The following is a 27452-nucleotide window of genomic DNA, read 5'->3' on the forward strand; positions in this document are numbered from 1 at the left end:
GTCTAATACTAATATGAGTCTATTTGGAAGGATACTTTGTAGTTGAATTTGGTATAATTACTAGGGTAATAATTATATAGCCTAGTAATTACACAACCTAATAATTATAAAGGCATATTTACTTGCCATAATATAATTATATGCATCATATTTTGTTGATAAGTTTAATTATACATTCTATAATTGTTAGCTTTTGAATAAATGTTAATTTCAAACGTTAATTAAATAGTCTTTTTCCAGATGAACATGAAAATAAGTTTTAAGTCAAGTATTTTCAAATGATTTAGCCAAATACAAATGGCAATAGCTAAAAAACTTTTTTTAAAAAAATTGAGTGACAATTCAGAGACCTCCCTGGTAGTTTAAAATATTATGCTTGCTTCCCTTATTTTTCTCCCTCTAACAATTCTTTTAGTTTATTTTTTATTAATATAAATGAAATATAATTTGACAAATCTGCTCTTTTATAATACTAAGATTTTTAATTAATTAATTCTATCAAATAACTTATTTAACAAATTATTTAACCAAAAAAAATCACAATTAAAGTTACTAAAACATAAATAATACGTATTAGCTGAATTACCAAACAACCTACGTGTATTCTTCCAGTAAAGCAAAGTAGAACTCGTTTATGTTGAAGGGTAACACTTATTTCGAACCATTCCATCGGTGGCTTGATTTTTCTAGTTACCCAATACTTTCCAGGAACACCTTCAAGTTGGAAGGAAAACACTGCAAATTTTTAAAACACACATCTAAATCACTCTGGCATCTATTTTCCGGCCAACTTCAAAATTCGTCGGTCTGTCACCGGACGTCTGAATCTCTTTCTCAGAGGCGGATCTAGAATTTTAATACCATGGGTGCACCTATGATTTTGACGTAAAATTAATACTAGTCATAATGTCAGTAACGTAAAAAAAATAAAAATATTATCACTTATTTTTAGTTTTAGAAAATATTATTCAAAGAGATAATTAATTGTAATCTTACGAACTAAATTTGTTTTTTCATTAATATTATCAATTATAATTTGTACAAATATTAATGCCGTTAAAACTAAATTTTGTGCAAGTTTAAGGATAAAAAGAAGCATGAAAAATCAAAACGTTTTTGGAGCATATGATAACTTCTTTATATGTGAATTTCATACAAAGAAAAGAAAATTACGTTCCGTTCTTAAAGAAATTGAAGATAGAAGTTCAACAATTTGACTGGAAGAAAGATATGATTAAGAAATAATTTGATGGGTATAAAATTAATTAAGCAAGTCTCTTCGTATAATTTATAATAGATCTTACATCCATATAAATTATTATTTTCTGGTAATTAATTAATAGTGAAACAAATTTATAATAGTTTAAATTAAAAATAAATCTTAATTAGAAGTAATCAATAGCTAATCTCTAAATTCTTAATTTATTGTATACCATAAAGCCTGAAGAATTAATCAGCTTGGATGCAATCAAGGAGAGAATCAGTAAAGAAAAAAATAACAAGAAAAGGCAAAAGGAAAAAAATAGAATGGGAAAAATAGAAGAAAAACCGAGCTAAAAACTTAATAGCACATATGGCCCTAGGTCTCAAACTGAGGCACCAAATACCAGATTTAACCGTGGGTGCCTTCTGCAAAAAATATATAGCAAAACAAGGAAAATTTTACACAGAAATCTACTTTTATTTACAAGTAGGATGGGTTCACGGGCCCCAAATTCTTAATGTGCATACGCCCCTGCTCTTTCTGCGGTGAATTCCTCTGCTGATATCTTTTCCGGCGAAATCAAGTTGTAAGTTTCTCTTCTTGTCTCCTGAATTAATTTCTTGAGGAAAAAAAAACACTTTTCTTACTGATCCCACTCAGGCAAAAAGTATTTACCCTTTTTTTAAACAATTGTTATACTAGAATTCGGAATGTGAAGTAGGCCGCAATGTTTTGTACAAAGGCGATAAATTGATCTTAGGCCTTTCACAGTCTTTATGGAGTTATAGCACAAGTTGTTGACCAAAGTAATTTATGGAATGATCGTGGAACTGGAACCTCAAGGTGACTTGACCAGTTGAAACAATTTTTGGACTTCCATTTTGCAACGGTTAAATGTGAGTGATTCCAAAGCTAAACATGCTTATTGTTGATGATTCTTTCCTACTTTGTTTGGCACGATTACTATTTCAGGATTCAATCATTTTTTTTAAAATATTTGTAATTGTAAAAGTGGTGATTCGTAATACTTCTTTATTTATGTAGTTCTAAATACGCCATCCCCCCTCCCCCCCCCCCCCCAAAAAAAAAAAAAATGTTAATAGAGAATTAGCTATATTTGCCTCATGCTCCGTACTCTGCCATTATTTTTGTGACGGGGCAGTATAACTTTGTTTTCTCTTTGGTATCAGTGGTCTTCTGAATGATAATATCTTATTATTTGATTTCAAGGAAACTAGTTAATTTTTATGAAGGATATCTTGTGGCGAGAATTGTAAAAGGAATTTTGATATAGCTTGTTTTAAGCGTAACCTGCACCTTTTGACATAAAGCCGTCTATGAAGACTACTAAAGTATGATTGGAATACTCATGCACCTATATTTCCCTCCCCTTAGTTTAAGTTCTTCTACATGTTCCATGAAGTTGTTGATTTATCATCTTGATATTCCTTTTTTTCAATAGCTAAAGTTTAGTGTTGCAATTAGTTTTCATAACTAAAGATCGGAATACTGTGGTCTGACCCAACTTTTATTTGGTTTGCTTCTGTCATTTCCTTACTAGAATGGAAAGAAGACATCAGGTTTTCTCTGTAGATCTTCTTGAAAGATATGCCACAAAAGGCCGTGGAGCCATTACATGCATGGCGACCGGCAATGATGTCATAGTTCTGGGAACTAGCAAAGGCTGGGTAATCAGACATGACTTTGGAGTGGGTGATTCTTATGGTACGACTTCCAACTTTTTCTTTTTGATTAGGAACAATTTTTCTTGTCGCAACCCACCTTATAGCTAAATATTAAGAAAATATTCATTTGCTTAAATGCCGGAGTTATTTTAGATAGACCCAGTGCTATCAAAGGCGTGCTCACTTAAGCCTTGAAGCGAGGCTCAAAACATGCTGAGTACTTTGCCTCTGTTAGTGGGCCCTTCGGTGTTGTCATCAAGGCTCTAAGACATACTTTTCCAAACGTAATCTTGAAGAGGCGACACTAAATAATTGATATTTCACTTTATCGTAAATTTTCTTCAATTTCTTTGTTCATATATTTGGTATTCATGCTTATAGATATTAGTCTTGGACTACACATATGTATTTGTAGTTTTTCTCCATTTGCGCCTTTCTTCATTAAAGCCTACCTTTTATTTGCCCTTTGCGCTTAAAGCCCCAACATACCTTAGAGCTTTTTGCGCTTCTCGCCTTTGATAACACTGTAGACCAGATGTCAAAATATTAAATAATATTTTGTTAGGTTTGGGTTTGCACAAACTTAGACGGTACATGTACCCATGCAGAGCTGACCTCAAAAAAGAGTAGCTCTGCTTAAAAGACTCGATTTTAATAGAACCTTGTAACAACAAAACCATGCTTTTACCCTGTATCTTGAAGATTTGTGACGTACATATCCGTAATTAGTCTTTCAGTTCTTTTTTGAGCTAAACAAGCTTTTACGTCTTAGCATAATGTTAATTTTTTTCTTTCTTTTTGGGTAAAGGTTTAGCATAGTGTTTCTTATGCTAGACTAGATTGGCTGAAACAGGGTAGCCTGGGATAATCCAGCATTGTAGTTTTATTGAGGAGTTCAAATAGCAGTGATAGTAAAACCCAATGAACTAGTAAATTGTAAGAACATGCATGGAAGAGTGGGGGGGGGGCATTTATTTATTCTTTTCCTGATAAAAAAACATGCATGGAATTGGTTTGGGACAATGTTTGTGTAGCTGAGTTAATCTCATGCAAATAATGCCTCCTCATAGATCACATTCAGACCTTGGTGCTCACATTTGGATGCTGATCGCTTCACAGCTTTTTTTCAATCACTTTCAGAATCTGACGTGATGGTCTTTCTCATTCAATTTCTTTCCCCTATTTTTATGCGTTTTTCTCTACCTTTTTTTTTTTCTTTCTTCTCTTTTACATAATGAAGTGTTGAAAGCTTTCAAGTTGAGCTTTATGAGGCAGATGATTATCACAGTCACAGAGTTTGATGTTGGCTGGCTTGATGGTCGACATCTTCCGATGGCGTTTATTTTGACCTATAATTACGTAGGCAGAACGGGATTGTGGGGGGGAGATTCTGACTTTCCCTTTAGCTACTTTTTTTATAATAAATAATTACTAATTACTAATTAGATTTTGTGACAAGAACGATTGACTGTGTCTGAAGGTCTTATAATTGTGAAAGCCTTCATTTTTATATGGTTCTTAGAACACTACGTTAATGGCTTGCATTAAATAAGGAGTCTGCTAAGTACTTCTGTGTGGTTGTGACGCTTATTTGCTTTTACGTTGCTTTTGGTAACAAAGACTCTTTGCTGTATTCCGATACAACTTCGTTCTCCTTTCTTTTGTAGAACATGTGCTTTGTGTTAGGTTGTTTTTTGGGTTTAAGGGAGAATTCACTACTTTAACCTATCAGAAAAAAGGAGCATTCACTATTTTAGCCTTTTGCATTTGTTAAGAATTGAATGCAAGAAATTCAACAAGTAGCTTTGATGCATTTTTGTATGGAATGGAGAGTGAATTTAGATATAAATGTGGGATAAGGCAGTATGAACATTCGACACCTATAGATGGTTTCTTCCCATCTGTGTAAGTGTTGATGGATAGAGTCATCCGGTACTTGTGCAGGTCGCTACCGTAGCTGGTGAAATAGTCAAGGTGCAAAGAATCTGGCCAAGACAAACGTTTGTCCCAAGAAAAAAAAAATAGAAAATAGGCAATAGCTCTTTGAAATCTATAATATAGGTCCTGGACTATATCTTAAAAAGTTTCCTGTCATGCTTCTTTGTAATTTAAACATCTTGACTGCTATTGTGTATTTATCTTTTCTTCCTTGGCATGATCTTTCTTTTTGGAACTTTTGTTTGAACTGAGAAAGACTCATTGAGATGCATTGCATAGTTTGAACTTGGTCTACTTCTAACCTCCAATAGCTCAACATTATTTGCTTATAAAGTAACTTAAAAATTGAGATTTATATATCTTCAGCTATGTGATCTCTGAAAATGTTTTCTCGAATCCAGTATTGACTGTGATTAAGTGTTGGACCTCTACATATCTAAGCATATTATTTCCACTACTTGTATACGATCTATAAGTGGAAAGAGGTTAATTGTTTTTGACTATTTTTGCAGATATAGATCTTTCTGTTGGCAGGCCTGGGGAACAATCTGTTCATAAGGTTTTCGTTGACCCTGGAGGGAGTCACTGTATTGCCACTGTTATTGGCAGTAGTGGTGCCGATACATATTATACTCATGCTAAATGGACAAAGCCTCGAATTTTAAGCAAATTAAAAGGTCTTGTTGTCAATGCTGTTGCCTGGAATAGACAACATATAACAGAAGGTAGTCATCATGGTATCACCTTGTGTTTTCATACAAGATTTTGACGATTTACTGAAATTTCAGAATGGTTGTGGTTTTCTTTTCTTCTTTTTAATTGTGGATGATGGTTTCAGCTTCAACTAGAGAAATCATTATGGGTACGGACAATGGTCAACTTTATGAGATGGCTGTAGATGTAAAGGATAAAATGGAGAAGTACGTAAAGTTACTGTTTGAACTTAAAGAACTACCTGAGGCTTTCACCGGTTTGCAGGTTCAGTACTTTGTAGTTTATTTCTTCCTTATTTTCATTCCTTTAACTTCTTCCTTCAAAAAGGAGAAAGCATCCCCCAACTGGCTTACCTATTTCCTTTTAACTCCCTTCTTAATTTGATCATGTACTTCCTGTCATTTCATACCGAGATGATGTTAATGAAAGCCTGCTTTCCTTTCATCTCCTTGTAGATGGAAACAGCAAGTGTGCACAATGGTACCAGATTTTATGTGATGGCTGTTACACCTACTCGACTTTATTCGTTCACAGGGATTGGCTCGCTTGAAGTAAGTTTGTATCTAGTAGTAATCATTTCCACATCTTAACTGGCTCCTTGCCCTCAACATCTAACAAGCTACTTCCTTCCTTTTCTTTTCACTTTCTCTTTACCTGCGTTGCTACCGAAATACCCAAGATAGCTTCTTTCTTAATTAAATTTCGGGTTTTTCTATTTTTCTGTGCAATTTTCATAGTTATTATGTAGAATATCTTATATGTCTGATTGGAATTCTTACTGGTATGGGAGTTCATCCTTGAAATCTGTATCAAGTATTCTAGCTATCCATACTGAATCTTTAGTTTGGAAATTTGAAATTATTGGGCGCTTTTATCTTGGGTACACTTTACTACTGTTGCTGGCTTTCTTGACTTCTTTTGACTTCTTTGAACACTCAACTTGGTACGCTTTACTAACTTACTTGTGATCTTCCTTTTCCTTCTTTATCAGTACATAGAATCTTGTTTATTGTTGAAGAAATTTTGACCACAATGTAGGACTTAATTTTATTTGTTCCCAACAGCTTTGCAGGATCAATTTGTACAAAAGCTGTTGATCTATTCCTTTGTCAGCTTTTCCTGTATACTTTATTGGCTGTAATATCTTGGGCTAGTATATTATCTCCATCAGTGCCTATATACACCAGACCAATGATAAAAATTGTTAACATTTATTACACCTTTTGTGCCTTAACTCTCAATTGAGATACTGTTTGTTGGAGACTATTTCCTGTTATTATTGTAATAAAGTTTTGCTAGTTCATTGGCATTTTGTGATCATAAAATGATTAATAAATTTCAATTGAATTGATGCATTGTGGCTTGCGTAGGCTGTTTTTGCAAGCTATGTGGACCGTACAGTTCATTTCATGGAACTTCCTGGTGAAATACCTAATAGGCAAGTTCTTTACTTATGATATTGTCAAAAGGTGCAAGGAAAGGAAGTCTTTAACTTAAGCTTTTAGATGATCTAGAACCACATAATTCTACATGGCACTAAAGAAGATATTAGAAGAAAGAAAATAAACACTTCCACGCGCTTGTGCTAAGTGAGGAATCCGGCCACCATCAAAGGGGCCTACAGTTTAGGAAGAGACGTTTGTGGCTTCTCAACATGTGCAAAGTGAAGCATTTTTCCAACCAGTTGAACAAATTGTCGCGAAGTCTGGGAGGAAAATGAAAAAGAGGCACCTTTCAGTCGGGGAACCATTTTATGCCTTCCAAAAACTTAATTTTACTGTTCATAGTAGAACTGACTTCATGTATCAAAAATATTTTGGTGCACAATCATGTTTGAATAGATACCTTCTCGTTGCATTCAAATATTTGCCACATCAAGAGAATGATTGACCGAACATTGCAAGTGATTTATGGAGGGGTTTGGATTTGGTTGATCAGGCATTTTTTTCTTGAAATGGTAATAATTTTTGGTTGATCAGACATATGTCAAGAGCTTGATAGTTTGTCTTGGCATGGATTGACAAATATTCTCACCTGTGTTTCATCTGCACTTACACTTACTCTCCTTCACAGCGAGTAATGTTTCATCGTCATCATTGGTTATAGCTGTCACAACTTTCATTGTCTGTGAAGACGCTTTTAAGCTTGCACCATGTTAGACTTGCTATCTTTTTATGTATTTGTTCAGTTGCAAGTACTTGCAGAAAAGGAAATATCTGTTCATTTGCAAATGATGTTTGAGTAATCAAATTCTCTTTTTTCAGTGAACTGCACTTTTTTATCAAGCAAAGGAGGGCTGTACACTTCGCATGGCTTTCTGGAGCAGGAATCTACCATGGTGACCTAAAATTTGGAGTGCAACATAGGTTGATCTACCACCTGTTGCTTATTCCTTTACTTTTTTGCTTTGTTGCAATCCTTTTCCTCATCTCCTGTCCTTATAATATATAATATTCGTTTTTCCTTATCAAAAAATATATACTATTCGTTTTAAGCCAAAAAAGAAAACTATTTGTTTACATCTTGGTTAGTTAACGTTCAATTTCTTTTTTAAACTCCACAGTTCTATACTTAAATCACTTTGTTTTTTTGATATTTTCTACAATTGTTGAAAACCTCATGTGTAGTTCGCCAAACGGGGATGAAAACTTTGTGGAAAACAAAGCTCTTCTGGACTACTCTAAATTCTCTGAAGGAGTTGAAGGTGTCAAACCTAGCTCTCTGGCTGTATCCGAGTTTCATTTCCTACTTCTCATAGGTAACAAGGTTAAGGTGTGTTAATGGTATTTCCATGACTTTGTTCTTTTATCTACCTTTTAATATATCAAATTCGTTTTATCAGTTTTTAAAGTTGGAATTATGGTACATGCATGCCTTTGTCTCTATGTAATATATACCTTGGGCTTTATAAGGAGAAGTAAGATATATCTAGGCCTTTTTCTTTGCTCAAATGAAAGACAGGAATTGTATGAAATTTTTTCTTAGGTTGTATATGGCATAATTACCTACCTTAAAAAGGAACCTGTAACTTAAATGGTTTGGAAGCAATAATTTGAGTTATGCTTATATTCTTCCACTTTATCACTTTGGATGTTCTTTAGCGTGCATCGTGCATCAAATCATATATGCGTCAGCCTTGTTCTGACAAAATTTTTAGCTGTTTCTTCACTAAGCTTGAATGCTTCATGATATGAAACAAATATTAGTTTGTTACACATGAAGAGATAGGATGTAATTTCCCTTTTTGTTCCAACAGAAATGGTCAACTGATACAAATTCTTAGCTTCAAACAGAATTTGTGGAAGTCTTAGACCTAATAAGGCTAGCGACGTTATCCTTAAATTTCTTTTGTATACCTCTATTTTTCAGTGCTGGTATTGATGACTAAGTTTGTATTTAATTTTGAGATTCATCAACTGTACATTAATCCTAAGTTGACATAAAAGACTCCATTTGTTTCTCTTGATAGTATCTGCTTTCGTCTGCTATTATCCATTAAATTTTAATATATTTTTGAAGAACATTTTGGAAGACCACTGAGGATGTCGTTTTCTATTGACTAGAAATCAACCTATAACAATGGGGGAAGATGAGATTGCATTGCATCCTTAATCTTATCTTTTGCAATATCTATCTTGTTCTACATTGTTAAATATGAGGATGAGAAAGGTCCCCCCTTTACCAAATTAAAGAAGACAGAGAAACAACGATTTAGGACAAGGGCAAGAACCTGAACGTGCAATTATTGAGCAAAAACACTTGATTCTGAAGGATGGACATTTCACCATTAAATACCTTGTATAGTTATGCTATGGTTTACGTCTTGTAGGTGGTGAACCGGATAAGTGAACAAATAGTAGAAGAACTTTATTTTGATCAGACACCTGATGCAGTTTCAAGAGGTATTTTTGGCTTATGTAGTGATGCCTCAGCTGGGTTGTTTTATGCATATGACCAAAATTCCATCTTCCAGGTGCGGTAATAGTTATTGTCTGAATCTTGTGTGATGTGGTAGTGCCCATTAAATTTCTGCTTCAGTTTCTGAAATTGACAATCTGAATTTAGGTGTCTGTAAATGATGAAGGCCGTGACATGTGGAAAGTGTACTTGGACTTAAAAGAATATGCTGCAGCTTTGGCTAATTGTCGTGATGCCCTGCAGAGAGACCAAGTTTATCTGGTTCAGGTCGCGGCTGATTTGGACTTATTCTTTTGCCCTGGGATATATGCTGCAATATTATCTCCTAAAATATCATAAACAAAAGAAACTATGTTGCTTGTAAGGCTGAATTTTTTCTTTTGGCTTTTTCATCATAGACCTAATGTGATGCAGGCTGAAGCTGCTTTTGCTGCCAAGGAGTTCCTCAGAGCTGCATCATTCTATGCAAAAGTAATTATTCTACTTATTTGTTTTTCCTTCATTTTGTGTTCTTTGTCATTTTCCACTTTTAGTGCTTTTCAAATCTTTCAGTTTCCATTTATGCTCTGTTCTTTGTTTTTTTTGTACTTTGCTAAAATTGATCCTTGTTTTCCAATTATTAATTTCCTTGCGACAAGCAAAATGGATATTTCCACAAACTGCTGTAGCAATCAATGTCGATGTCTACTCTGTTTTACAAAGACCACTGGAAATTTCCTTTCTGATAAATAAAAATACTTTCTTCGATAATACCCCGAGGGAAAACCAATAATCCCTCCTTAAGAAGGTCAGCTACAGATAATCCCTAAAAATTTTCATCAGTATCAATTTGATTATCATCTTGAGTATTTCCTTGTAAAAACTAATGTTCTCTGCATAAAAATTCTGTCCCTAACATTTTCAATACTATATCAATTTGATTATCGTCTTGAATATATCCTTGTAAATGTATTGATTATCATCTTGAATATTTCCTTGTAGAAACCATGTTTTCAGCCTTAAAATTGTTTCCCTTGGCGTAGATATTGCTTGAGGAAGAATGACATAAACGGTGTTGAGGCAGCTTCCCTTTTATGTCCCTTTCTTTTCTTTTCTTTTCTTTTCTTTTACTATGTTTGACATAATTGGCTTGCTAGTAATCCGTATTTATTCCTAGAACTGGAGACCTATCTAATGCAAAGAAATGAATGTTGCAGATTAACTATGTGTTATCATTTGAAGAGATCTCATTGAAGTTCATTAGCATAGGTGAACAGGTATGACTATTCTATCAGAGAACACTGATTTATGGTGATGCAAGAATATAATTTTTTTCACTTATTGGAAAAAAAGAGAAGAGGTTAAATTTATCTGAATTTGACCGATCTTGCTCATTTGAAGCGATGATCTGTAGTAGTAACTACACTCATATCAAGGAATATTAATTTCCCCACTCTTCCATTTTCAAGACTCAGGTTTATTTAGTCTGTAGAAACTTCTTAGAACTTTCATATTTCACATTTGGAGTCCGTTGCAGAGACTCATTATAGGTTACTGCATTTAGTGTTGCGTTACTTGTATGAAATTATTGCTTATGAAACCCAGACATAGCATACTGAATTTTTATTGGTCTATCAACTGTTAAAATACTAACATTTTGATAACATGTTTATTTTTGATAAGGTAATAAATATTATTAAGTAAAGGGCGAATTGAAAACACCCGTATACAATGGTATACCCATGTTTATTTTACACAGTCTACATCAGGACTTGAGTGATGCTGTTGCTTTTGTCTGCTGATTGTAGAATAGATATTCCAGTATTGTTTTTGGAACTTCTTTGTACTGATGTGCTGTACCATCTTAGTGCTGGTTGTTAATGAAACTTTTTATTGTTTGCTGATTAGAAAAAATTCTAGTAGTTTAGAACCATTGAAATTTAATTTCTCGTAATTGTCTTCTTGCTTAGCAGTCCTATGCATGTCATACTATGAAGCAATTATTCTTCATGAAGATAATGACCCTATCTTTGCATAGATATGACATACTCTTTTTACAACAAATCTCTAGTTTCATCTTAGTTCTGATCCTTATTGCTGTCTTCATATCCAGCCACTATTAAATTTTGCTCAGGTTATAATGAGAGGTATTTCTTGGTCTACGGCTGAATTTTTATTTTTTTTCAGTTTTCTGACTTGTAATATCTGGAACTTTGAAAAGAAAAACAGCCGCAAATAATAGAATTACTTGAAAATTTCCAGGATATAACACCATTTGCTTGCAGGATGCATTGAGAACATTTCTCCTGCGGAAGCTTGATAATCTTTCAAAGGATGAAAAGTGCCAAATAACAATGATTTCCACATGGGCAACTGAATTATATCTTGATAAGGTTCATCTCTTTTTGAACTGAGCTTGTTTGATTAAAAGTTTGTTATTTTTCTTTTCCCTGGTTTCACCAACTGTAAATATGTTCTGAAAGCTAGCCTTATAAATATCTCTGTTTCCAGTTCCTATTATGTGTGGATGATAGGTTTCCTGGATCATCCGATTTACAGCATGTCTTTGCCACCTGTACTGGTGTCTGGCATAGAGGTTGGAGAAAGTACTAGGTAATATTCTAGGATATGGGAAGGTAAAAGAGTACCATCTTATTAATTGGAAAACAGTGACCTTCCTAATAAGGAAGGTTTAGTGTTTAGGAACTTGAGGGTATTTAGTAGAGCCATACTAAGAACTAATATTTGGAAGTTCTTTGAAGGATCAAGCATTGCGTTCATTGTTTAAAAGATGGAGCCCAAATTGGCATAGAGAACCAATCAAATGATGCATCCACATGGAAAGCTCTATGAAGGAGTATAATGAAAGGCAAAGTAGGAACTGGTGTTAGAATCTGCTTCTGGAAGCAGAAATGGTCTGTGAGGATATGAGAAAGATTGGAAGAATGCTCGAGACAACTGTCTTATGTTTGAAGTCTGTTATGGACACACTTTACCATGTATGTTGTGCGTCTAATCAGATGTAGGACACTAGTCTTTACATTAATCCCTTTTTCCATATATAACTAAGACTAACTTTCTAACAAACTGTATGTTGAAAAAAAACAACGGTATCTCTTACGAGCACTCTCTGATGGTTCATGGGTTCCTTATTTGATCTAGTAAGGAGAAGGACATTAACATTCCCTTTGCACTTTCCTTGGTTACCCATAGGTCCTTGTGCCGGTGAAAGGCATCAGATTGGAAAGCTCAAAATTGCATTGCCAGTGGAGTGTTTCATGATTGAATTAGCAGTAACAGTTCCAGCTCAGTTGGCCTGGTTTGGCCCAACCCGGTGGGTTCTGGTTTGGACCGTGAAAATGTAAAACAAACGTTGGTTAAAGTCAGATTGTGGGTGGTGACACTTTAGTGTACCCAGTATAGTGCTTAGGTATGCGTCTCATCACCCATGAGCTCTCTCTTTATAAGAGCAGTACTAGACACCAACAGTAGTTGGTAAGCTGATAATATGTTGTTAAAAGACGTTCTGAATGAAGTTCTAGTGATCAGATATAGGAAATAAAACATTTACTAGAGTCATCTCCAAGCCGTTGTCGGGAAGGGGAGTCTTATTTATTTGCTCTTTCTTTATGGTGCAAATACATACCCGGATCAGCCTGGTTCTTCTCATGCCCCCCGGACGGGGCCTGCTCCCCATCATCACCATTCTCTTGTCATACAAGAAAAGATCTCGCAGGATCCAATTTTTTCTGCTGTAGAGACTTGAGAGAAAAAACAATGGAAAGACCTTATTTCGTCCCAGGAGTGGTGGTTAACAGATTGCCATTTCACAAGAAACAATTTTTAGAAAACTTAAAATTACATCTTTTCATATAAATGAAAATTTTAAGATGGGTTTTAAACCTGATTGGTAAGTTTTACTTGGAAAAAGGCATAAGTACACCCCTCAAACTTGTCCCAGACAGTTATACACCTAAACTTTGTGAGCTGCCTAATTCCCTTCTTGTTCGAAATGGAGCTATTACCGCTTGATACACCACATGCTAGAGAAAATGTCCTTGCTTGAGGCACGTGAAAAACTAAAGAAAGGAAAAACAAAACTTATCTTCGTCGGAGAATTTCCATCCCTCCCTGCTCATTTCTCTTCGCCTTTGTTGTTGCTCGCAAACTCTATGATTGGTGGACCCATCTCCTTCTCTCGGTTTCTCTACCGCTAATCACTCTTTCTCAAATTTATTTCTTAGTCGAAAAGCCAAAACTCTAGGTCTGAAAAGAAAAAAACCAAAACTCTGGATTTGAAAAGGGAAAAATCTAAAACTTTGCTCGTCGCTGGCAAGCTCCGTATTCATTGGATCCATATCCTTCTCTCCTTTTTGCTAATTATATCATGTTAGAGATAGCTATGTAATTGTCCCACATTGGAATAGGAGTAGTATCCCCTTTGTATAGAGTAGCTATAAATAGCACCTCTTGTATTGCATCACACACAATATATCAATATATATCATATTTTTCTCCCGTGCCTTCTCACATGGTATCAGAGCTATCGTGAGAGATTTATCGCTGTGCATAAATTCCTGCGATTCCGGGAAGTAAAATCAGTCACCGGAACCCTTTTTTCCGGCGACTTTCAAAGTTGTTTTGCGTCTGCTTTGTCTCGGTCAGTGTTGTGCACAAAATCCAACACTACCACTGTCACTGTCCGACGACCAAATCCCAGTGAAAATCTCCGGCGGTACTGTAGCTGTCCAAAGAAAATTTTCCGGCGAAGTTCCAACGTTGCGTGGGCCACCTTCCGGCCATTTTTTGGCGACGACTCTTCAGGACAGATTGTTTCCCTTGCAATTCCGAGCCTACCCATCCAGGTTACACCAAATTCCGACCACTTTTTTATTTTTCCGGTGTGAATAGTGATTTCAAAAAAAAAAAAGGGACTTCCGGCCATTTTTTGAAAAAGTTCCTTCAGAACAGTTGAGTCTTCTTGTAATTCCGATCCTACCCCTACTGTTTTTATTTCATTCCGACCACTTTGAATATTTTCCGGTTGCAACAGTAACTTTCCAACTGCTACAGTAGTTTCCTATTCTGGTTCAGTGTTCCTTACTCTATTTTCAGTGGATTACAGTTGATTATTTCTCTTATTTGGTAATAATTTACAAGATGTCTTTGGGAATTGATGTTTTTGGGTCTAAAAGCATGAGTTCTGGAAACTCTAATGTTATGATTACCTCGGAACCTTTAATGGGAGGTTCAAACTACTTAGCTTGGGCTTCATCTGTCGAGTTGTGGTGTAAAGGTCAAGGTGTGCAAGATCATCTGATTAAACAGTCTAGCGAAGGAGATGAAAAGGCGATAGCGCTTTGGGCAAAAATTGATGCTCAATTATGTAGCATCTTGTGGCGTTCTATTGATTCTAAGTTGATGCCTTTGTTTCGGCCATTCCAGACATGTTATTTGGTTTGGGCAAAGGCTCGTACGTTATACACTAATGATATATCTCGCTTCTATGATGTGATATCACGGATGACAAACTTTAAGAAGCAAGAATTAGATATGTCTACTTACTTGGGTCAGGTACAGGCAGTCATGGAGGAATTTAAGACATTGATGCCAGTTTCTGCTAGTGTGTCAAAACAACAAGAGCAGCGATAGAAAATGTTTCTAGTTCTTACACTCGCTGGACTTCCTCATGATCTTGATTCAGTACGAGACCAGATTTTGGCGAGTCCGACTGTCCCTACAGTTGATGAATTATTCTCTCGATTACTTCGCCTTGCTGCAGCACCAAGTCACCCAGTGATTTCATCACAGATACTTGATTCCTCTGTTCTTGCATCCCAGACAGTGGATGTTCGGGCATCTCAAGCTATGGAGAATAGATGAGGAGGCGATCGTTTTGGGAGATCTAGACCCAAGTGTTCTTATTGTCACAAACTTGGACACACTCGCGAAATGTGTTATTCCTTAAATGGCCGTCCACCCAAAAATGCCTACGTTGCTCAGAGCGAGACTACAGGTAACCAGGGTTTTTCTGTATCTAAAGAAGAATATAATGAGCTCCTTCAGTATCGAGCAAATAAGCAAACATCTCCACAAGTAGCCTCAGTTGCCCAGACTGATACTCCTATTGCTGGTAATTCTTTTGCTTGTGTTTCCCAGTCTAGTACTCTTGGACCATGGGTCATGGACTCAGGCGCTTCTGATCATATCTTTGGTAATAAATCACTTTTGTCGAATATTGTATATTCACAGTCTCTTCCTACTGTTACTTTAACCAATGGATGTCAAACTAAGGCACAAGGAGTTGGACAAGCCAACCCATTGTCTTCTGTCACCCTAGATTCCGTTCTTTATGTTCCTGGTTGTCCTTTTAGTCTTGCATCTGTTAGTCGTTTGACTCGTGCCCTCAATTGTAGTATATATTTTATTGATGATTCTTTTATTATGCAGGACCGCAGTACGGGACGGACAATTGGTACAGGTCGTGAATCAGAAGGTCTTTACTACCTTAACTCGCTCAGTCCTTCCACAACATGTCTAGTTACAGATCCTCCAGATCTAATCCACAGACGTTTAAGACATCCGAGTTTATCCAAACTTCAAAAGATGGTGCCTAGTTTATCCAGTTTGTCTAGATTAGATTGTGAGTCGTGTCAGCTTGGGAAACATACCCGAGCTTCCTTTACGCGTAGTGTTGAGAGTCATGCAGAGTCTGTTTTCTCCTTGGTTCATTCTGATATATGGGGTCCTAGTAGAGTCAGTTCAACCTTGGGATTTCGTTATTTTGTTAGCTTTATTGATGATTACTCAAGATGTACTTGGCTTTTCTTAATGAAAGATCGTTCTGAGTTATTCTCTATATTCCAGAGTTTTTGTGCTGAAATCAAAAACCAATTTGGTGTCTCTATCCGCATTTTTCGCAGTGATAATGCCTTAGAATATGTATCTTCTCAGTTTCAGCAGTTTATGTCTTCTCATGGAATTATTCATCAGACATCTTGTCCTTATACCCCTCAGCAAAATGGGGTTGCAGAAAGAAAGAATAGGCACCTTATTGAGACTGCTCGCATACTTCTAATTGAGTCTCGTGTTCCGCTGCGTTTTTGGGGCGATGCAGTTCTCACAGCTTGTTATTTGATTAATATGATGCCTTCATCTCCCATCAAGGGTCAGATTCCACATTCAATATTGTTTCCCCAGTCAGCCTTATACCCTCTTCCACCTCGGGTTTTTGGGAGCACATGTTTTGTTCATAACTTAGCCCCGGGGAAAGATAAGTTAGCTCCTCGTGCTCTCAAGTGTGTCTTCCTTGGTTATTCTCGTGTTCAGAAGGGATATCGTTGTTATTCACCTGATCTTCATAGGTACCTTATGTCAGCTGACGTCACATTTTTCGAGTCTAAACCTTTCTTCACAACTGATGTCACTTCTGCTGACCACCATGACATATCTGAGGTCTTACCTATCCCAACTTTTGAGGAGTTTAGTAATCCTCCTCCACCTTCAACCACAAAGGTTTCACCCATACCAACTTTTGAGGAGTCCAGTGTTATCCCTCCTAGTTCCCCAGCCACACGAACACCACTCTTGACTTATCATCGTCGTTTGCGCCCTACATCAGGCCCATCTGGTTCTTGTCCTGCACCTGACACGGCTCCTACTGCGGATCCTGCTCCTAGTACACCGATTGCACTTCGAAAAGGTATACGGACCACACTAAACCCTAATCCTCATTATGTTGGTTTGAGTTATCATCGTCTGTCATCTCCCCATTATGCTTTTATATCTTCATTGTCCTCGGTTTCCATCCCTAAGTCTACAGGTGAAGCATTGTCTCATCCAGGATGGCGACAGGCTATGAGTGACGAGATGTCTACTTTACATACAAGTGGTACATGAGAGCTTGTTCCTCTTCCTTCAGGTAAATCTACCGTTGGTTGTCGTTGGGTTTATGCAGTCAAAGATGGTCCCGATGGCCAGATTGATCGACTTAAGGCACGTTTTGTTGCCAAAGGATACACTCAAATATTTGGGCTAGATTACATTGATACCTTCTCTCCGGTGGCTAAAGTGGCATCAGTTCACTTTTTCTATCCATGACTGCAGTTCGTCATTGGCCCCTCTATCAGTTGGACATTAAGAATGTCTTTCTTCATGGTGATCTTGAGGATGAGGTTTATATGGAGCAACCACCTGGTTTTATTGCTCAGGGGAGTCTCGTGGCCTTGTATGTCGCTTGCGTCGGTCACTTTATGGTCTAAAGCAGTCTCCTCGAGCCTGGTTTGGTAAGTTCAACACGGTTATCCAGGAGTTTGGCATGACTCGTAGTGAAGCTGATCACTCTGTGTTTTATTGCCACTCTGCTTCAAGTCTATGTATTTATCTGGTAGTCTATGTTGATGATATTGTTATTACGGGTAATGATCAGGATGGTATTACTAATCTGAAGCAGCATCTCTTCCAGCACTTTCAAACTAAGGATCTAGGCAGATTGAAGTACTTTCTAGGTATTGAGGTTGCTCAATCTAGCTCAGGTATTGTTATTTCTCAAAGGAAATATGTGTTAGACATTCTTGAGGAAACAGGGATGACAGGTTGCAGACCTGTTGACACGCTGATGGATCCGAATTCTAAACTTCTGCCTGGACAGGGGGAGCCGCTTAGCGATCCTGCAAGCTATAGGCGACTGGTTGGTAAATTAAATTATCTCATAGTGACTAGGCCCGACATTTCTTATCCTGTGAGTGTTGTAAGTCAGTTTATGAATTCTCCCTATGATAGTCATTGGGATGCAGTTGTCCGCATTATCCGGTATATAAAATCAGCTCCAGGTAAAGGATTACTGTTTGAGGATCGAGGTCATGAGCAGATCGTTGGGTACTCGGATGCTGATTGGGCAGGATCACCTTCTGATAGACGTTCTACGTCTGGATATTGTGTTTTAGTAGGAAGAAATTTGGTGTCCTGGAAAAGTAAGAAACAGAATGTAGTTGCTCGGTCTAGTGCAGAAGCAGAATACCGAGCAATGGCTATGGCAACATGTGAACTAGTCTGGACCAAACAATTGCTCAAGGAGTTGAAATTTGGTGAAATTAGTCGGATGGAACTTGTGTGCGATAATCAAGCTGCACTTCATATTGCATCAAATCCGGTGTTTCATGAGAGAACTAAACACATTGAGATTGATTGTCACTTCGTCAGAGAAAAGATACTCTCAGGAGATCTACGAAGTTTGTGAGATCGAATGATCAACTTGCAGATATTTTCACCAAGTCCCTCACTAGTCCTCGCATTGATTATATATGTAACAAGCTTGGTACATATGATTTATATGCTCCGGCTTGAGGGGGAGTGTTAGAGATAGCTATGTAATTGTCCCACATTGGAATAGGAGTAGTATCCCTTTGTATAGAGTAGCTATAAATAGCACCTCTTGTATTGCATCACACAAAATATATCAATATATATCATATTTTTCTCCCGTGCCTTCTCACATATCACTCTCTCTCAAATCCATTTTTTAGTCGGAGAATTAATCTCTAGATTTGAAAAGGGAAACCAAAACTCCATTCCGAAAAGGAAATTACGGGAAGTGCTAGCGAACTCCATTGTCGGCAAACCAATCTCCTTCCCTTTTTCTTTACCCAAAACACCTCTCTTACTCCCTCTCATCTCCTTTTGTTCTACCAAACTCTTAAACTCCATGTCTGAAAGGAAAAGCTTGGTTGGATAACCAAAACTCCAGCACACATCCATTTTTCGAGGAAGAAAGAAAGATGAAAAAAGTCTTTAACGGGATATACACGCGATGACACGTAGATAGCACTGCCTACCACAAGTCTGCTTGTCCATGCCTCAAGGTGATAATAGTTTCACTTTGGACAAGTATAGAGGTCATAGGCGCTTACTTTAGATTTGGAATTTTTTTAATGCTTTTTCCCATTTTTTCTTCCTATAATTAGCTTAAATATAGTTATTTGAATTCTTTTGTCCTAATAGTCATTGTTTGTACTTTGTAGTTACTTTTAATTGCATTACATATGAAATCTTTTCTTAGCGCCTTTGTTCGTTAAGGTCCACATGTTAGTTCAGCTTTGTGCTTAAAGCCTCAATAAAATTTGGCATTTTTTTGGTGCTTTTTGCTTTTAACTACTTTGCTTCATTGGTGAAACCCTTGAGAGTGGGGACTGATAACATGCGATTTGCGTTTGACAAGTTGCATTCTTTTTATGTTTTTGTTAGCTTCAGGCTTTAGTAGAAACAAGAGGTTACGGGTCAAGCCGTGGAAACCTCTTGCAGGAATGTAAAGTAAGATTGTATACAATAGATCCTTTGTGTCTTGATCTTCCTCAAGCGCCGTGTATAATGGAAGTTTAGCACACAATGCTGTCCTTTTTTAACCTTTAGTAGGACCTACTGCGGTCAAGTTCTGGATCTGCCCTGCTAAGCCACGGGCTAACTTCTGACTCATTGTTAATCATTTTTGTCACTTAGCGAGTCTTTATATCAAATAGAGTTACTAAGCTAGTTATTGCTAAAGTTCTAGGTCGTAGGATTAAGAGTGGGAAAGTAGCTGGGGTGATGACTGATCACCATTAACAAACTCAGAAGAGAATAAGCACTCTAAATGGAAAATGTATGTGGGATATGAAGCTTTTAATTATATTTAAATGCTTTGGTTTTGGGTGTTAAAATGTTGAGTGTTGTGTTATAGTGTTAGAAATAGAATATAAGAAATGACGAAGTGTTATTTTTGTAAGTTAGATATCGTCTCTTTTCAGTCAAAAGTTGTTACCACATGCTGGATTCTATCAGCGACGGGGTATTATGTCCTTGGGAAAAGGTTTGGAGAAGCAAGGCTCCTTTAAAGGTTGCTTGTTTCTCTTGGATTCTTGCTCGGGAGGCTTGTCTTACACAATCAAACCTCCAAAAGAGGGGGTTTCAACTGTGCAGTAGATGTCCATTGTGTGAAGAGCATCCGGAAGAAATTGGCCATCTCTTCTTGCATTGTAGGGTCACTAGGCAGCTGTGGAATATGTTTCTGGTAATTTTGGGCATGAGTTGGGCCATGCCAAAATCAATTGTTGAGCTCTTGCAAGGTTGGAGCAGAGAGGGGATTAGTAAGAAATCTCTAAGAACTTGGAATACCATACCTCAAGCCATCTGATGGACTGTCTGGCTTGAAAGAAACAATAGAATTTTTGAAGGCACGTCGAGCAATATTCACAGCCTTAAACAGAGATGTATTTTTTTGTTAGCTTTTTGGTGCAACCTGGTAATTGAACATGATGTAGATGGAATGCTAGATACAATAGAGGGTTTGCACAACCTGTAATTATGCCTGATGCACTGGCTTAGTGCATAAATTTATAATATCTTTAATTACTTATCAAAAAAAAAAATAATAACAGATGTATTGTATCTGACACTTGTAATTTGGTGTGTCTTGTATTCATCAGGTCATCCAAATCATTTATATATTTCTTTTCTTCTCTTATTTTCCCACATGATGTCAGAATCTCTATGATCGTAGTAGAGACTAAGTAACTTTCAAGGTTTCACCTATTGGTTGGTCGTTCGACAAATGTATTTCTTTTTTCACTCTTCTTATATCTTTCGGCGTCTGCTTTGAGTATCTAAATATGCATCGATAGCGAACTCTTTTTTCTTGTACAAAATACATACTCCATATTTTAATTCTGGAATTGTACTAAATTACTAAATTGAGTTGGATTAAACTTTTGTTTTGTAAGAAAGTGTTTCTAATTCTAGTGGCAGTTTTCAGAATATGAAATTCGTCGAGTATAATTGCAAATGAATGATGTACTTTTATGATATTAGTAAAATTATTGAAGTTTTATACTTTGCTCCAAGTTGTCATAATTATTAAATTTTTCGTTCGATTGGTTTGTCTACATAAATGGAAAAGATGAATAACCCGAACCGAAACTCAAAATAGATCAAACCGACCAAATATATACCATATTTGGACTGTATAAATTGCAACATATCTATGTTCTAAGCACTGGCACCCGGAACTCCAAATTCTGGATCCGCCTCAGCGCTTCAGCATTGAATCTCTCCAAAACCTCTTGGTTGGACTTTGATTGTTTTTGGCGACTTTCTGTTATTCAGACAACTATTTATTTTTCTATGTTTCTCCATCTCGAGTTTGAGGATGGAAGTTATAATGTTCATTTGTAATCGGATATCAAAATCTAGAATGTTTAAATATTAAACTTTAAGTTAGATATTGTCATATTTACAAGTATCATGTATGTATTGTGTCTGACACCTATATATTGGCCCGTCATTCGTACCAAATGACTAAATCATCAATATCTCTCGTTTTTGCTCTCATAATGTGATATGAGGAAGCTGAACATTATGGAATGATTCCACTTATCCGTCTTCAGACCAAAGTGTATTCTTTAAGTGATTACATGGTGGCTGTTATTTGAACATGGATGATTGGCCTTTTCTAGATTTGATTTCGTACATCTTGTTGCAGATCAATCGGCTGCTTCTGGAAGATGACAGTGCATTGGACAGTAATAATACCGAGTACCAATCACTCATTAAGGAGTTTCGTGCTTTCCTAAGTGACTGCAAGGATGTATTGGATGAAGCAACCACAATGAAGCTACTGGAAAGGTAGCTTATTTGGCAATTGATCTCTTGCTTGGTTTACAATCTGATTCTTATAAATTTTTGCTCTTTTCAGTCCAATTACTCATCTTTTTTATCTCCTCCTCCTCCAAGAAACATAGTACGTATTTTTCATATCATGCTAATTGCTGATTGTACAAGTGAGCATGTCATAGTCTCACCTCGCGTACATGTTTGGCGTTTTAAGTGCTGTGACCCGCAACCTTTTTCAGGCTGAAATCTCATGAAACGATATGAAATCTATTGTTATCTGGGGAAAAGAAAGAAGGAACTCTTTAGAAAGAAGGGACTCTTTCTTTGTAAAAGTTCAATGTTCTTCCCTTCATATATTTGTCATTTGTTCCTTCCCTAATATGTTGTAGTAGTTTTTGGCTGACCTTTTGTCCTCTATGTTGTTACTTTTTCTGTTGTAGCTACGGTAGGGTTGACGAATTAGTGTTCTTTGCTAGTCTAAAGGAGCAATACGAAATTGTGCTTCACCACTACATTCAGGTTTGTTATTTTTATGTATCTTTTGAGATGCTGGTTTACTTCATTGGCTTGTCTTTTTTCATTTGTTAAATAATTTCTCTATCTCCACTTTTATGCTGTTCTTTATTTTTGTAAGGGGTTGCCAGAGGAATGTTTATATTTTGGATACTTGTCTTATTTTTCCTTTGTTTGGTGCAAATTATTTCCCTCCACAATCAGAGGTGGAATGTTGTCTTTCATGCTAGAGTTTCTTCCTAGATCTGGTGTATAATAGAATTCTCGCAAGTATTCCTGTCGGATGTCATTAGATTGCGAAACGGCAATCTTATTATTGGGGCTTCCTCGTGTGGGGCTTTCAACTATTTTATGCAATGAGAGATATGAGATATTCCCCTTGACCTATGTGTTATTCATGAGGTCAATGTCAAGAGATAGACTACGGCCACTATGAAATCGTTTATAGTGCTCTCTCCTCTAATCCACAAATTATATGTGAGGATGACTTTCTTCACAGCTTGGCTAAAGTCCTCAGAGGTAGTCAAACATAACATTGAGAAGACTTGAGATGAAATATTTGAATGCAGGAAACAATTCATTAGCACAATTTGGTCGAGGATATAAGTTTCTGGGGTGCTACCACTTAATTGGAGCTATGATCAGAAGGTAAAGGTAAGATTTGCTGAAAATGGAGCAGTTTGGAGCATGTTTATGATACCATACCTAGGAAAAGGTCAATAGTGATTATCCTTGTGGTTCAAAATTAGCATAGGGTAGGTGGACATGGCTCCAAAGCATGAGGATTTGTCTGGCAGGTGATTGGCTGGCAACTGGTGATGAGCCAGTTTTCTGCCTCCATGAGTTATGTACAGGTACAAATGAGGAAATCTTGGCCAGTGGATCACCTTTATCTTCAACTCTTCAGAGGACTAAGGTTATGATGTTGAAGTTGACGGATAGGTTAGTGAAGATTAGATTGGAATTCTTGAACCGACCGCTACCTGGAAGTAAGTTTGGAGATGTGGATTTGAAATTCTGACCAGTCACGATTAATGAAGTACTGAAATTGACCATTTTAGAGTATAAGTTTGCATCGTTAACTGGATGCATTTCCTATTCTGATAGAGAGTTCCAGTTAGCACGGCATGAACTGGATGGCTGTAGTTGCAATCGGCTGTCCGGGGGAATTCTTTGATGTGAGACAACATAGGTTTCAATTGTTACGACAAAATGATTGCTAACCATTCAACTTCCTGATTTTGGGAATCTATTTAGCTCAATTTAGCCATCCTTTTTTAAGGAGAATATTCCCCACTCGGAATTGTTGGAGATTGGATATGGGAAGAATTATTGGATGTGAGCGATTTTTAGGATCTACCAGAGTGCACTCATTGATCAACATGGAGGGTTATCTTAGAAAAAGTTAAAAATCACTGCACACTAAAACCAATCTGGGAAGTTTCGCTCTTCTTCGAGGATTGAGGGGCTCGACTTGCCTCTGCAAGAGGACAGGCTTATTAAACCACCTTCTCCAGAATAGATGCAATTGATTTCAGCACAAAGGGGATACTGCAAGTGTACAAAAGTAGAGATGGACTTGACTCCCTTAAGTAAGATTTCCTCAATCAGCTTTTGGTAAATATGTAAGATCTCTTAATCATTACCTTTGTATCCTCCATACTTGTCCAGTTATACAGATCTGTTAGAGGAAATAGTGTTTGGACCTCTTGGAGACATAGTATTATCAATAGAGGAAGGGGAATCTGTGTCGCATTCGGAGACAACTCCTCTCAGGTATCGGATACCAAGAATCGATCTAGATATTGAGTCCTCCAACATGGGCCAAGTGAATCTGGCAAAAGAAGACCAATAAGAAAATGGTGTTATATAAATTTCGAGAACTCCTCCATTAACCTAGGCATCACCCTGCAACCAAGCCTTTCCACCGGGAATCTAATAGTGTTAAAGTCCCCTCCCAGCATCCTGGAATATTCCTTTCCCTCAAAACACCCACCATCTCATCTCAAGTTATCTTAGACCCTTGCCCCACAGGACTATACACATCTGGAATCTCCACTCCATCCCATTTCCCATATTTCTAAATCGCGCTACTAACATGAGCCCCCCTTTATTCACCTCCATATTATCTAACTTCTTTTCATCCCAAAGTAAAAGTATTTCTCCAGAGCTCCCCCTAGCAGGTATAAAGTCATATTTTACCCATCTCCTCCTCACACATTTCTCACAACACTATCCTACGCCGTTCCCATTTTAGTTTCCTGAAAAGACAGCAACGCTACCCCATCATTCTCTAATCTGCACCTTGATGACAGCCCTTTTGTTCGAGTCAGTCATCCCTCTAAAACATTTCAACTAATGATTTTAATATCCATCAAACAAAACTATTTCTTTTCCCACCTCCTTTCCCCTTCCCATCTCCTTATTCCTCCTATCGTAGACACCATATTGCCATCCCCTTTTTGTGTCGCCCTCTAGTGCCTCTTCCCCTCTTAAAATTTTTGTTTCTACACCTACATCTCCTTTTGACTCTTGTTCTGTTATTCTATATCAAGTAAGTGTCCAATAACTTTATCCACCTTTCCTTCAAATGAAACTCCAAAACATCCCAAAGTTGGGACAAGTGAGTTCGCCGCCTGCCCTCAACTATCAACCTGTTTTTGCTGCTCCTCCACCACCCCATCCCTTTCTACCAACCCCTGATCTCCTTGCACCTTAAATGCCACTGATTAGTGCCCGACCATCAGAAAATTCAACAATATCGACTTTTCAATGACTGCCAAGAAACATTTTGCATGGGGTTTGACCTAGAAAAATAAGTATCGTGCTTTGGAAGACATCTTCCAGTACTTTTCAGCTCTTCCTTTCTTTTACCTAAGCCTGTCGCTCTTTCTGAAATTGAAGAAATAAAGGTTATGTGGCTTTCTTTGCATTTTTGGCTTGTTCCAGCTCCCACCAACTTCGGACGACCCTTTCAACTGCCTCGCAACTGCTGCCTGGCTTACTACTCGCGGGAGGAAGTGAGCCCATCGAGTTTGGACACTCTTTTGAGCCTCAGGACACTTCCCTTCACCTTTCCCTTTGATTGTACTCCATTAATGGTCATCTATGAGCTCTACCATGTGGTGCCATGGCTTTTTCTGGTGCTATCACTGCCTAATAGTGATCATCAATCAGTGACACTTTCGTTCCAGGGGGGATTTCTGGGGGGATATACTTTGGACCGGTCGGCCCAGATGGTTCTCACGGTTAAAGCCAGAGTTTTCAGTGAATCACTTCAAAATTTTCTCTAAACCGGTTCACTAATCCTGGGGTATTGCTGTCCTTTCATTTTTATTCTATATTTAATTTTTACCAATTTGATTCCCCCTCCTCCATTTCATTCCAATCAACTGTTACCGGCTTGAACACCATATTTTCAGCTAGACAGTCCGTCCTTCAAATTTTCTGAACTCCGACTGTTCTCCCCCATACGATCCCTTCACTTCCTCCATTCCTTACTTCTGTGCACCTCCCCATTAGCATTAAGCACCTCCGGCTCAAATTCGGAAAGTCATAACCAGTAACAGAGTTCCCTAGCCACCATCACCATGGATACTGGAATTTTCCCCCTTTCTTCACAAACTCACTCTGGACATATCGTTCATGCGCCACAGATATCCCCCACCCTTCTAAACAAGTCCACACTCCACGTGTGCGCCGAAACGCTGAAAATATTCACTGCAATAACACCTTCGCATACCCTTTTCTCTACATAGCCTACACCTTGACAATCTCTCCAGCTTCAAATACTCCCATTTCATCCATTTTTGGACTTCTTGAAAAACCCTCTAGCTTCCCTTGTAAAATCTAAAAAAGAAAGTACAGTCCTGCTTTGATGTTAATCCCATTTTCATTCGCCAAGCTTCAGCTGTCCAGTCTGAGATCATCTCTGAAGAACCAACCCACCTTGCAAGTTACTCACTAAGAAAGTTCTCAAAAGTATTTTTCTTCTCTCTGCGTATTTATTTGGATTCTAAACCTGGTTTCTAAACCGGCTTTCACTTTCCGACAGCTTTCTTCCATGTCCCGAGCTGGCCAAGTCAAGACATCTTTATAAAACTAAAGGTTGAATTTCCTTGCTTCTATAGAGAAGTAGGAGTCTCTTTCTCTCTCTAAGTCCAAAGTTCACAAATCATTTGTCGGTCGTGAATGTTTAGATTCAGAGTTAGGTGCGAGTACTTGGGGGTAATTTGCGCGTATGACTGTTAGTTCAGTTTTCTCTCAAGACTTAAATATACTGTTAAGAATTAGATTTAACATTGAATGGGTCCCAAGGACCTATTTCACATTTCAAGAGTATGATTTCTGATCCTTCTCATAGGGAGTCGTTAACGTATCTTTCTCTTCATACAGTTGTATGCAACATGGTGATCTACTCTCTCTACCTTGCTTTTTATTATTGTCATGGAATGCTTGAGAGTGGGATGTCGAATAAGGTCGTGGAAGTGGGTGGTTAAAAGGCATAAGAGTTGGTGCAGATTTGGAATAATTACATGTTTTTTTTAACGATACTATGGCATACTGTGAGTTGGAAGTACATTGAGATTTGCTAGTAGTACCCATTTTTGAGGTTGTACTGGAGCTTCAGAGCTACTGTTCTTCTGGTAGCCTTTTTACTTTCAGAGAGTGAACCTTGTTATACTGTTAGTAGTGTACTCTGCCATGGTGCTCTCTTCTTCGGGTTATACTCTTAAATGTGCAGATGATATGGAGTGATATTTGCATTTTGCTTGGACTTCCCAGTCTACACTCATTTTCAATGGACTCCTCTGGAGAGTGTTTGATGCATATAACACGTATTTTATTTACTGATTCCT

General features: G+C 37.4%; 1 protein-coding gene across 3 annotated transcripts in view; it reads left to right on the forward strand.

Annotated features, from left to right (window-relative positions):
- Positions 1-1462: 1462 nt before the first annotated feature.
- LOC107826915 (vacuolar sorting protein 18) overlaps positions 1463-27452 on the forward strand; it is a 58159-nt gene continuing 32169 nt past the window's right edge. The window contains exons 1-16 of one of the 3 annotated variants that reach the window (XM_075240700.1): positions 1463-1790; positions 1976-2100; positions 2766-2929; positions 5340-5552; positions 5666-5805; positions 5997-6092; positions 6912-6979; positions 7806-7907; positions 8169-8313; positions 9371-9514; positions 9607-9726; positions 9874-9930; positions 10656-10715; positions 11724-11831; positions 21950-22092; positions 22521-22599. In XM_075240700.1, coding sequence (XP_075096801.1) covers positions 2767-2929; positions 5340-5552; positions 5666-5805; positions 5997-6092; positions 6912-6979; positions 7806-7907; positions 8169-8313; positions 9371-9514; positions 9607-9726; positions 9874-9930; positions 10656-10715; positions 11724-11831; positions 21950-22092; positions 22521-22599 — 1638 coding nt within the window. In that variant the 5' untranslated portion in view covers positions 1463-1790; positions 1976-2100; position 2766. Of the gene's footprint in view, positions 1791-1906; positions 2101-2765; positions 2930-5339; positions 5553-5665; positions 5806-5996; positions 6093-6911; positions 6980-7805; positions 7908-8168; positions 8314-9370; positions 9515-9606; positions 9727-9873; positions 9931-10655; positions 10716-11723; positions 11832-21949; positions 22093-22520; positions 22600-27452 lie in introns of all 3 variants that reach the window. The other 2 variants (XM_075240699.1, XM_075240701.1) reach the window with 2 other exon arrangements.

This window comes from Nicotiana tabacum, chromosome 20, assembly GCF_000715075.1.
Source record: "Nicotiana tabacum cultivar K326 chromosome 20, ASM71507v2, whole genome shotgun sequence".
In the NCBI taxonomy this organism is placed as follows: Eukaryota; Viridiplantae; Streptophyta; class Magnoliopsida; order Solanales; family Solanaceae; genus Nicotiana; species Nicotiana tabacum.